Raw genomic sequence first — 13,173 nt, 5'->3', positions numbered from 1 at the left:
GGGGAGGGGGAGGTTGGAACCACGCATAGACCTTCGTAGCACTATTTTGTCTTTATTTTTCACGAAAAATGCCATTGAAGTAATAAAATCAAAATAATCCGATCAGATCATAGGAATATTTGGCTCTAAATCTCATGTTATGACATTCTGCTTTTCGCCCGTTCGGCTCTGCCAGTGTCCTCCATTATTTCCTACACTTTGTTCAAATTGCCCAATTAAGCTACATTCAACTATGTTGGTTTAATTTGTGTCAGCTAAGAAGTCGATTCGCTTAGCACTCAAAACTGTGAACGAATTTGATTGGCTGAAATTTGTTAACTATTAGTTTAATTAACAGGAAAAGTTTGTTCCAAAATTAAAATCGAAGTCATTTATAATTAAAAATTGGGCTCGGTGGCCGGACAATAGATCGAAAGGACAACAGATCGAAAACAGAAAAATTGGGACAGTAGATCGAAAATTAATCTCTATTCTTATTGGTTGAAATTGAGCATTATCTGCGGGCTGCAATATAATTACCACATTATGGCCATGCCTCGCGAGCCATGGCCATGCCTTAGCGGCCCGTGGGACTTGATATGAATCTATCACAACCGAACGAAATAGCACAATAGAACATTTTATATGCTGTATAATAAATGAGCGCTCAAATCTGATTGGCCAATACGCAACTTGAATAATTTAATTTTCGATCTATTGTCCCAATTTTCGCTTTCGATCTGTTGTCTTTCGATCTATTGTCCTAGCACCATTGGGCTCAACTCTGGAGTGCATTATTTGATGAAATTTTATTAACAAAAGCAGCTTCGAGAAAAGTATTGTTCGAAAATATGATATTTTTATTTTCAATACCGAAAAGTTAACAAAAAATAAACAAAAAGACGAGTTAAAGAGTTAAACGTTTAGGGATTTTACTTTTTTCAAAATTAGGCCTTTCCAATATCAATTTGTTACAATTGGTTACAATTTGTATGCCCAATATCTGTAAACATTTTTGGCTAAATTGGCTAATGTATAAACAAAATAAAGATAAAAAACTTCTTAAAGCCATAAGCTCCAAAAGTGACCATCAATATAACTTTTCATTTTTCAGTTTTATTTTGACCAATTTTGTCTTCAAAATCTTAAATCACGTCTTTTTTCATAACTACTTTGGTTATAATTGCTCTCTTATTAGCCCACGACTAACCTCAAGCTGAACAAACTCGCCTCTTTTCTCGAAGCTTCAATTTTGTTCACAAATTTAGACAACAAAAATCAGTTGTTTTGTTTGCTTGTGTCTATTTTCTCAACAACACTCGTTGGCGTCAACAGTCCGAATTCAGATTCAATTTCTCACCCTTTATTGGCAATAACCCATTTCTTTAAAAGAATTATTACCCTTCGCATAAATTTTTCGCCCACAAAAGTATTTTGTTTTATTGAAGTTGAAATTAAAAGAATTCAAACTTCATTTGACCCAAAAATGACGCCCGATCCAGCAGAAAAATTAAGCCCAAATAATTCCAGCTCATTTTCCAACCAAAAATTATCTTCAAATTTGACCCTAAGAAAAAATTCGCCCTTTAAAAATGGCCTTGCACAAACTTCACAACCCGCGAACGATTTGAGCCCGAAATTTAACCCACGATCTGGGGCGTCAACGTCACCTGTGAAACCCGTACCTTCAGTGATTGGCGGTCAATACTCCGTGGCTACGAATGACTTCGACGAGACAAATTTGATCATCAATTATATTCCGGCCAATATGACCCAGGACGAACTCCGGTTGCTCTTTTCCCAGGTGAGTTTCCGACCCAATTTGCCCAAAAATCGAGTACTAATTTAACAGCCGAGAAGATGCTCTAGTAATTTATCCTTTAATCCCATAAACTAAGGGAAAAGGTCAATTTGAAGAGCGCTAACTTCATTTCGCCTTTACAAATGTCAAAAAATGAATTGTTGAAATTTGTATCATTTCAATTTGTCGGCTTTCGTTTTGTTTTTGAACAAGTATAAACAATCGTTCCACATAATTTTTGCGGAAAATTAATCATAGTGAATTTTGGCTACTTGCAAAAGTCAATATAATTAGGACATGCACCAAAAATAAAGCAGTAGGATTTGTGGAAAATATCGGCTCATGACAGCTCACCTATAGTGCTTATATGCATTGTAACTACCAGTTCTCACCTAAAAGACTCGATTTTTTCCATTAGAAAAGTGCAATTACCCGGCTACATTAAACAATACTAAACTTAAGATGGATTGTAACGTCAGTTCAAAAAAAGTTCAGAGAATCTAGAAATTCAGTTATCCTGATTTTTTTTTGCACTGATCATTGCCAATTTTGACTTTATTATGATGCTTGACAGATTAAAATACAAAATAAAAGCATAGTATGATTCAGCGCTCAAAAATGTGAGCTGAGTCGGGGTTAGCAATTACATTACAATCTCTCTATGGAATCTTAATTAATCCCAAATGTCTGATCACCCTAGTAGTTAACGAATGAAAAATCTTGCAGGATAATGCACAATTCTTCCATGTTTTTCGCAAGATTCAAGACTTGAATTCTTCTCGCAAGAATCTGGCAACGGTTTGAATCCAATTTTTTTACCTGCCGCGTTGAGGGTTCTGTCGAGTTAAAAACATGAATAAAAAACATGAATTAGCTAATATGTGGGGAAAACTGTCTCAAGGCTTGTTAAAAACCGATTTTTTGAAACATTTTTAGTATGATTTATGTTTTTTGAACCCTCCTCCTTTTGATTTCCGGGCTTGGGACCGGCAAAGAACAACTAGGGCACAAACTTTTTGTTCTAGAAAAACTAGACCACCGATTGTTTTGCATATTTTCTTTCATCTTAGAGAAATTTATTTGAAACATACCTGTTAAACATTAATTTAGAATCAGAATTCTTATTGTGTTTCGAATGAATATTGATCGCAGAGTGCGTTTCTAGTTGTTTTATTTGCCAAAAAATTTCTCGACTATTAAAAGAAGACTTTTGTTAATGTTTCCAAAAAAACCGAAATGAAGAATTTTTCATGAAGTGAAATATTTGTTGCAATTTTTTTTCAAAGCGCTAATTGAGTTGGGAAAAGATGAAAACAAAATTGGATCAAGGTGAACGATCATGTTATCTTCATTTAACCTTTCATAGAAGTTTGAGGAAATCGAAATTTTGCGAGATTCGCGCAAAATTGACTGCCAAATTAGTCAACGTTTTGAAATGGATATCTCAACTTTCTCTGGTTTTGGCTGACGTCTTTCCAATCTTCATTCTTTAATCTGTTTCTATCGCTTTTTCAGTACTTTTCAAGCTAGAAAAATTGCTTTCAAGATTTCTACGAATGCAAAATCTTGCAAGATAATTGAATTCCACTACATCTATGCGTTATGGAACCTTACTTAACGTCACATCGTGGAGTTTAAATTACTACCTAGAGCTATAAACGGCCTTTTAATGTTTTGTACAAGATTGATTTCTTTCATGATTCTGCAGGAATCTCGCAAGATTTGAATCCGCTGATCACTAGGGCAAATCATGAACAAGTCGAACTGTCATCTGGACAGATTTTCAAATTGTAACCCCTACAACCAGTTTTCTGTCTTGCAAAATGAGTCTCATGACCAGCCTGATCGTGTTGTTTGGTAGTTGAGTTTTCGTCAACGTAATTACGGGCCTCGGGTGGCTCTAGCAAATACTATGATTGCATTTCCTCGGATAGCGACTAAAGAAACTGAATTCGCCAATTTATTTGGGGCAACTGACAAACAATTGAAAATGAAGTTTCTTTTGTCAACATTATCAGCCATGCATCCTCTTCGGCTTCTTGAGTGTTTTTGAGAAACCTGCACGCACTTCAATGGCAAGTGGCAATGCCCTTTCTGAACAATAGAATTATAATCAGTAAATGTGGTTAGTGTAATTACATTCAGAAAGAAGTGTAGGTTTTTGTAGCTATAAGATTGTAGCTACTAGTATTATTCGCAGGTAATATCAGATACCGACTTATCGCGGCTTAATAAAGAAAAACAGTTATCTGAGTATTTAAAAAAAGTGTAAAGTTCCAGGCAATGTATTTTACAGGTATTATGTCAGATGAGTATTTGTTACAATATTACAAAATTTATATATTTCGAAAGAGATAATGCACGTTTTCAATCATTCAGTATAGAGAAAAGTTACACTTACATTGATTACAATTGGGAACAAATCCAAATTTTATTTTATAATTATTGCTTTAAAGAAGTCACGAAAATTTAAAGCCTCGCCATGAAACTTTACCGAAACTGGATTTTTATAGTTTGCAACAAACTGTTCAAAAAATCTCAGATTTCTTTTAAATCGAGCGTAATGACTTGAGCTGAAAAAATGTATTTAGGTAACTTGCTCAAAACTTCAATACCTCTTCGGATTACGCTTTTATCGTAGTGTTTGCTCCTACTAACCGTTTGATGAAAAACTTTTCAGTTATTTGATTTTTATGGCAGACAAAAGTAGGTAGCGAGAGTCCATTTAAACTATTGAATGCTGGTTTTCGATTAGTAATTAAGAGAAAGTTGTGGCAGGTTAATCTGCAGTCAAGCAGGAGGCGAAAGGGTAGCGTTTTCTCCTGGAGCTTAATATATCTGCAGATAATTCGAATTTCGATTGATGACAACACGCTTTTACTGCCCAGCTTAACTCTGTTGCTAAGGTAACGATTAAATTATCGACTGTCCTCAATAGTACAGCTGGATATTGTAAATGGCTAATTGCTAAAGAATTAATCAAAACAGGAAGTAACTTTTTTGGTAGGCAGTCTCTTAAGCTGTGTAAGCATTGGGCCATTTTCGAGATCTGATTCCTAACCTCTGTGTGATAGTCGAGTTCAATATCTATAGTTACAACCAGATATTTTGAGTTTTCTGTTCAATTTTTTGTTCTCCAATTTGTAGTGGTTGTGGTTGATTCTTTTTGCCAAATACAATAAATTCAGTTTTATCTGCATTTAATTTAAGTCATAATGACGTAAAGTAGTCCAGTATATCTTTTACTGAGTGTTCAAGTTATTTTTACAAAGATCAAGGTAGCAATTCGATGTCAAAAGAACAGTATCGTTAGCGTATAGGATGATTTCACTCGTTTTTAATTCTAAATCGTTTACATCAAGATTGAATAAACGCGGTCCTAGAACTGTATCCCGGGGACCCCATGAAATAATTGAATCCAGTCCGAAGTTTCACCATTCACAATTACGCTTTGCATCCTACCGCTTTGCATTTTACTGACAAATAATTGAATCCAAGTCATTTCTTTTTTCAATTAGTATAGTATGATTTATTGAGTCGAAGGCTTTAGAGAGATCGAGAAGTGCACATGCAGTAAACTTGGTTTCAATCCATTCTTTTCTAAAGCGCTCAGTGAAGTAAACTAATGCGTCTACTGTAGAATATTTTCTGCAACCAAATTGTCTGTTGATTAATAATTTTTTTCCATGCAAATTGTCTTCCATCAGCGCTTTGTATAGTTTCTCAAAAATTTTCTGTTAGAGCAGGTGTAAGAAAAATTGGTCTATAGTTGGTTGGATTATCTGTCTCACTTTTTTGTACAGGTTAGTCACATTGGCTAATTTCAGTTCGAGGGAAATTTTTCCTCAAGGTAGGTAAGCATTGAATAGTTTGAGTTGTCTTGCCAAAATAGCCGAAGCATCACTGGAAGCCCCTGCTGGCAATGTAGTTGGTTCTAAGGGCTTAGGGTTCAGCATCTGAGGACTTGTAAGGATTCAAGTTTTGTTTTGAAATGAAATGAAAAGTCATTATTCTTTGCAACTTGATCGAAACTTTGTTAAGGAAAAAGGATGTTGGAAAACGTCGCCTAGTTTGCTAAATTTATGGTTCGAGATTTGCAATTTTTGCTCTTTTGGAATTTCACCAAATGAGTTCCTCAAACTTTCAATGGATGTGGCTGTTTTACTGCAATATCTTAATTCATTTTTTAAATTCCATTTTAAGCGCACTGATTTGGATGTTTGAATGAGCTGTTTTTGAAAGGAGCAGAAATCATTATAAAATGTTGAACACACGCTGTTATTGTTTTTCCCAAAATTAATGAATTCGCATTCAGTTAAGAGCATTTGACGTTTGATTTTTCTCGTTGTGGAGACAAATTTTTTAGCTAAAAAATGGATTCAATTGGATCAATTTATCCCTCAATGTATCCTCCCATGTTGTTTTGCACCCCAGTATTGTATTATTACATATCAATGGCTTTCAATACAATTGAAATTGAGCCAAATGGGCACAGAAACGAATATAAAACAATTAAATCGGATTGGCTAATAAATCGTTTGGCCAAAATCGAACGCTTAAAGAACAGTATCGTGAGCGTATAGGATGGTTTCGCACGTTTTTGGTTCTAAATCGTTTATATAAAGATTGAATAAAAGCGGCCCGAGAACTGTACCCTGGGGACCCCATGATATAATTGAATCCAGGCCGAAGTTTTACCATTCACAAGAACTCTTAACATTCTACCGCTTAAGAAACTTATAAAATTTTTACTGATGAATCATTGAATCAAGACATCAATTTTTTTTAATAGTTTGGTATGATTTATTTATTCGAAAGTTTGAGAGATCGTGATAGGCACATGTATCAAACTTGTTTTCTTTCAATTCCCCTCTAACCAGCTCAGTGAAATACACTAATGCGTCAACTGTAGAATATTTTTGAAAAATTGTCTGTTGAATAATAATTTTTTTGCATGCAAATAGTCTTCCATCTGCGCTTTTTATAGTTTCGCAAAAAATTTTGAGAGGAGGTGTAAGAGAAATTGGCCTATAATTGGTTCGTTTATTTGTCTCATCTTTTTGTACAGGTTAAGCACACTGGCTAATTTCAGTTCTGAGGGAAATTTTTCATCCTTAAGGTTGGTAAGCATTGAATAGTTTGAGTGGACTTGCCAAAATTGCCGAAGCACCACTGGAAGCACCTGCTGGCAATGTAATCGGTTCTAAGGGCTTAGGGTTCATCATCTGGGGACTTGTAAGGATTCATGTTTTGTTTTGAAAGGAAATGAAAAGTCATTATTATTTGCAACTTGATCGAAACTTTGTTAAGGAAAAAGGATGTTGAAAAACGTCGCCTAGTTTGCTAAATTTATGGTTCGAGATTGGCAATTTTTTGCTCTTTTGAAATTTCACCGAATGAGTTCCTCAAACTTTCAATGGATGTGGCTTTTTAACTGCAATATCTTACTTCATTTCTTAAATTCCATTTTAAGCGCACTGATTTGGATGTTTGAATGAGCTGTTTTTGAAAGGAGCAGAAATCATTATAAAATGTTGAACCCACGTTGTTATTGTTTTTCCCAAAATTAATGAATTCGCATTCAGTTAAGAGCATTTGAGGTTTGATTTTTCTCGTTGTGGAGACAAATTTTTTAGCTAAAAAATGGATTCAATTGGATCAATGTATCCTCCCATGTTGTTTTGCAACCCAGTATTGTTTTATTACATATCAATGGCTTTCAATACAACGGGAATTGAGCCAAACAAGCACAGAAACGAATATAAAACAACTAAATCGGATTGGCTAATAAATCGTTTGGCCAAAATCAAACGCTTAAAGAACAGTATCGTGAGCGTATAGGATGATTTCGCACGTTTTTGGTTCTAAATCGTTTATATAAAGATTGAAAAGCGGTCCGAGAATTGTACCCTGGGGACTCCATGATATAATTGAATCCAGGCCGAAGTGTTACCATTCACAATTACTCTTAACATTCTACCGCTTAAGAAACTTATAAAATTGTTACTGATGAATCATTGAATCAAGACATCAATTTTTTTAGTAGTTTGGTATGATTTATTTATTCGAAAGTTTGAGAGATCGTGATAGGCACATGTATCAAACTTGTTTTCTTTCAATTCCCCTCTAACCAGCTCAGTGAAATAAACTAATACGTCTACTGCAGAATATTTTTGAAAAATTGTCTGTTGATTAGTAATTTTTTTGCATGCAAATAGTCTTCCATCTGCGCTTTTTATAGTTTCTCAAAAAATTTTGAGAGGAGGTGTAAGAGAAATTGGCCTATAATTGGTTCGTTTATTTGTCTCATCTTTTTGTACAGGTTAAGCACACTGGCTAATTTCAGTTCTGAGGGAAATTTTTCATCCTTAAGGTTGGTAAGCATTGAATAGTTTGAGTGGACTTGCCAAAATTGCCGAAGCACCACTGGAAGCACCTGCTGGCAATGTAATCGGCTCTAAGGGCTTAGGGTTCATCATCTGGGGACTTGTAAGGATTCATGTTTTGTTTTGAAAGGAAATGAAAAGTCATTATTATTTGCAACTTGATCGAAACTTTGTTAAGGAAAAAGGATGTTGGAAAACGTCGCCTAGTTTGCTAAATTTATGGTCCGAGTTTTGCAATTTTTTGCTCTTTCGAAATTTCACCCAATGAGTTCCTCAAAAATTTAATAGATCTGACTTTTACTGCAATATCTAACTTCGTTTTTTAAATTCCATTTTAAGCGCACTGATTTGGATGTTTGAATGAGCTGTTTTTGAAAGGAGCAGAAATCATTTTTAAATGCTGAACCCAAGTTGTTATTGTTTTTCCCAAAATTAATGAATTTGCTTGCAGTTAAGAGCCTTTGACGTTTGATTTTTCTCGTCGTGGAGACAAATTTTTTAGCTAAAAAATAAATGGATCCAATTGGATCAATGTATCCCTCAATATATCCTCCCATGGTGTTTTGCACCCCAGTATTGTATTATTACATATCAATGGCTTTCAATACAACGGAAATTGAGCCAAACGGGCACAGAAAGGAATATAAAACAATTAAATCGGATTGACCAATAAATCGTTCGGCCAAAATCAAGCGCTTAAAGAACAGTATCGTCAGCGTATAGGATGATTTCACACGTTTTTGGTTCTAAATCGTTTACATAAAGATTGAATAAAAGCGGTCCGAGAACTGTACCCCGGGTACCCCATGATATAATTGAATCCAGGCCGAATTTTCACCATTCACAATTGTTCTTTGCATCCTGCCGCTTAAGAAACTTATAAAATTTTTACTGATGAATCATTGAATCCAAGACATCAATTTTTTTTAATAGTTTGGTATGATTTATTAATTCGAAGGCTTTCGAGAGATCGAGATAGTTACATGTAGTGAACTTGTTTTCTTTCAATTCCCCTCTAACCAGCTCAGTGAAATAAACTAATGCGTCTACTGTAGAATATTTTTGAAATGAAATTGTCTGTTGAATAATAATTTTTTTGCATGCAAATAGTCTTCCATCTGCGTTTTTTATAGTTTCTCAAAAATTTTTGACAGGAGGTGTAAGATAAATTGGTATATGATTGGTTGGATTATTTGTCTCATTTTTTTTTAGAGGTTAATCACATTGGCTAATTTCAGAGTGAGCATTGAATAGTTTGAGTGGTCATGCCAAAATGAGTGTCACTGGAAGCCCCTGCTGGCAATTCACAATTACGCTTTAGTAGTAATATAGTGAGCTACACTCCCCGGGGGGGGGGGTGAGGTCCCCCATGTATTAAGATAGGGTATAGCGTATTTTTCGGGATTTGGGTCCTCCCTAACGTATTAAGATAGGGAATGAATTAGCATGTATTAAGATTAGGTATAGCGGTGTTAATGTATTAAGATTAGGCAGAGTTTGCATGTATTAAGATTGGGTATAGCCGCCATGTATTAAGATTAGTTATAGCCGGCGACATGTATTAAGATTAGTTATACGCGCCGACATGTATTAAGATTAGTAATAGCCGCCGACATGTATTAAGATTAGTAATAGCCGCCGACATGTATTGAGATTAGTTATAGCCGCGGACATGTATTGATTAGGTGCCGCCATGTATTAAGATAGGGTATAGGTTTTGTGTATGTATTTGTGCATGTACATTTTCTAGTAGTATAGTCGGTGCAAATGTGGGGTGTAGGTTCGGAGACGCTCCTGATTGGCTGAAATTCAGCCTATCAGGTTCGGAGACGCTCCTGATAGGCTGAAATTTTGAGGGGAAAATATCAATGTTTGTGTAGTTATTAAGTGATTACGTGAGAACAATAGAATTTGCGTGGGTAATTAATTGCTGTAATTATGTGAGGGGTAATTATGTGACAGGTTGAATTTTGTTTACAAATTTTATGTTATTAAATTGTGAAATTAATTGGTGGGGGTTTTCAATTACCCTAGTTATCTGAGGGGTAATTATGTGACATGTTGAATTTTTGTTTACAAATTTTAGGTCAATTGCAAAGATTGTTCCCCTAATTGTTTGAATCAATTGTGTAACAAATGTCTTTTGCGCGCTCATTAATTGGAAAAAGTCAAGATAGCAAGAGGTAGTTTTGATCTACCGTCCTCTGGGTTATGGGCCCAGTGCGCTCCCACTGCGCCATCTTGCTAATTACATGCATATATGCATTATTTTTTGTACATTATTTGAAAAAAGATGTTAAATAAAAGAAAAAAATGAATTAAAATAGTATAAAATGACAGACACAGTATAAATTATGAGCATCAAAATACAAAATTACTCAATCATTTACAATAAATTGTATAAATTTCAATGAACATTAAGGTACACTTAGCCGAGTGGTTAATAAAGTTCGATAAAAAAAGTTTAGAAAACCCACGAGAAACAGTTACGAGAAACATATACTATCGACTTTATTAACTTCAGCTTACTAAATACCAAAATGAACACTACTACATATAGTTACTTATAAAATTTAACACGTGTACATCATGAATATTGTTCAAGTTGGTTTGGAAAAACTTAAATAGTTGAAATGCTGCAAAAATTGCGTAGAATCCACACAAATTTTGCATCTTCTGAAGTGGTCGATGTATTATTTTTTGGTACTTTTTACCTAAAAATTTGTAATGTGTTACTGATCGAGCCAGAGAATCCGCATAATAGTAACTTCTGTTGAGTCGAGCAATCAATATCCAATGTTCACCGACTTCTTTACTCGAAGCAGTGTTAATGATTGCAAAGCTGAATTTGGGTAAATTTGGAATGTAATCTGCTGGAAACGATCCAATGTATTTGAATTTTAGCTCAGGAATGCGTTCAATAATTTGTTGAAGAGATTGATTATCCATGACAAATAATCTTCTGCTTCAATTCGCAAGCTCCGTTTGAACAGGGATTTCTCACATTACAATCAAGTTGAAATGATTCGTTCTTTTCAATAAAGCAACAATCTTTAGATTGGGGAATTTTACGTATCAGATCTCCTGTAGATTTACTTACTCTGCCTTCACTATTACCTTTGACATCGGGATGAAAGATAATAATGATGATTAAAAGTCCCAGGAATACTGCACAAATAAGGTATACATATAAGTTTGGAGTAGGTCTACCCCAATTTTCATCCATTCCCTATTTTGATATTATAGTGTGAAAAGGGTTGCAACTGGGCGATGAAAGTACATATCCAACAAATGTTCCAACGCAGAAGGCAATAATATAAAAACCATAAAAAATTGAAAAGAAAATTAAAAAATCTTGATTAATGCAGAGTTCTTCAGACATTTTTAGCAACTGTTCCAAACTGATCATTTTTAACTGTTGAGATTCGTTCTCCGAGAACGATTAACTCGGTAACATTGGTTAGTGGACGTTCAAAGAACATTTCTAAGCGAAGACTTTCCCCACTGAGTTCAGGATAATGAACATTTTCACCAGCATCTTGGAGTGATGTGAGGTCGAATACAAGCACATAATGATCTGTGAAGAAATCATTCGGTAACGCAGGAATTTCTTCGTTGAAGTTCATTGCCTTCATTGTTGTAACATAAGCTCTACAATTGTTGGTTGTATCAATTGAGACAGCAGCTCTCCCCCCTCGAACAATTCTCAGCTCCCGCAGTCCAAACTTTCGATAATGAAAAGGATTTTCTTGAAAATGTCCGGTGAATGCTGAATTAGTGTTCATTGCTATTGCAATTCGTCTGATTGGGTCATTATTGAAAACATTTTCCTGAATAAATTGATTTTGTCCAGAAGGAATAATAAATGTTCGCGCAATTGTCTCCATAAAATTATAGCAAGCTGGTTGATGTGTTAGTTGATACTTGATTGTCTGGTGATAGACCTCATTAACGACAACACGTCTCGTAAAAAGTGAACAGTCAAGAACTCTAAGGGAAACATGTGGATTGTAGGAAATCATGTAAAAATTTGGTCTCGCTCGAATCAATTTGAGTCTAATTTTTGTATTTGGAAGTAATAATTTTTCACAATGAAATAAGTCGATTGCAAGTTTACCATATAAGGTAACCCCATCTTTCAACAAAAGCTCTTCTTCCCTGTCTATGAACGGACTTTTTTCATAATCACTAGGATCTTTCTCAAATTCGTATCCATGACAAGCCAAAATTCCTTCATTATTCATTGTAGAAGCATTGAATTCATTGGATATCAGAGCTTTGTGGCCATAGAGTCCGTTAGAGTTGTACACTTGTTGATTGTTTAAATACACTTCGCAGTTGGAGAAAAGAGAGTGTAACAAGTTGTTGACATGAGTCAAATATTGTAAATCATCATCAGTGAAAGTCATACCCATATCTGGTTTTCCATGCTCCTCTTTTTTCATGAAATCGTCAAATAATCTTCCCTTTTGTAATCCAACTTTAATTTGTAAATGAATATCTCTCATATCGAGATAAATACTTCTATCTGTTTCAAATTCAAATTCAATGCTGCTTTCATCCAATGAAGTGCTGGGATAAACTTCTTGAATAAGGGATGATTCAATTGGTTCCAAAACCGGAATTTTGTCAAAAATCTCCAAGCAAGAATTTGTAAAGTGTCCATAACGGAAATTACTGTCATTTGTTGATCTGGTATTCATTTTAGTTTGGTAAAAATATCCCTCCTAGTTCGACGACGTCGACTGATTTTTGGCGAGCGTTTTCGAATAATACGTCGTTTTCTAGGTTTTCCTCCTCCTAGTTGTTTACGTAAAGTTTTCTTTCCAACATCTGTGGCTGCAGATTTGAACTTTTTCCTTCCAGCTAATACATTTCCGATTTCTGGCGCAGCTAATTCAATCAAGTCAGCACCAACTCTTTTAGCTGCTGGTACAACATATCGTCTCAAAAAAGGAATTGCAGTTCTCCCAATTGTTTGTGCTAAAGCTCCAAATCCTCTTCCCC

At 34.9% G+C, this 13,173-nt stretch overlaps 1 protein-coding gene across 1 annotated transcript in view; it reads left to right on the top strand.

Moving 5' to 3' along the window:
• The first annotated feature begins 636 nt into the window (after nucleotides 1–636).
• Nucleotides 637–13,173, top strand: part of LOC142337841 (uncharacterized) — an 84,004-nt gene continuing 71,467 nt past the window's right edge. The window contains exons 1-2 of the mRNA XM_075387392.1: nucleotides 637–815; nucleotides 1,248–1,783. Coding sequence (XP_075243507.1) covers nucleotides 1,466–1,783 — 318 coding nt within the window. The 5' untranslated portion in view covers nucleotides 637–815; nucleotides 1,248–1,465. The remainder of the gene's footprint in view (nucleotides 816–1,247; nucleotides 1,784–13,173) is intronic.

This window comes from Convolutriloba macropyga, chromosome 4 (genome assembly GCF_964194025.1).
Source record: "Convolutriloba macropyga chromosome 4, txConMacr16.3, whole genome shotgun sequence".
In the NCBI taxonomy this organism is placed as follows: Eukaryota; Metazoa; Xenacoelomorpha; order Acoela; family Convolutidae; genus Convolutriloba; species Convolutriloba macropyga.
The sequence above is the reverse complement of the archived record's forward strand: the minus strand, read 5'-3'. Positions and strand labels throughout refer to the sequence as shown.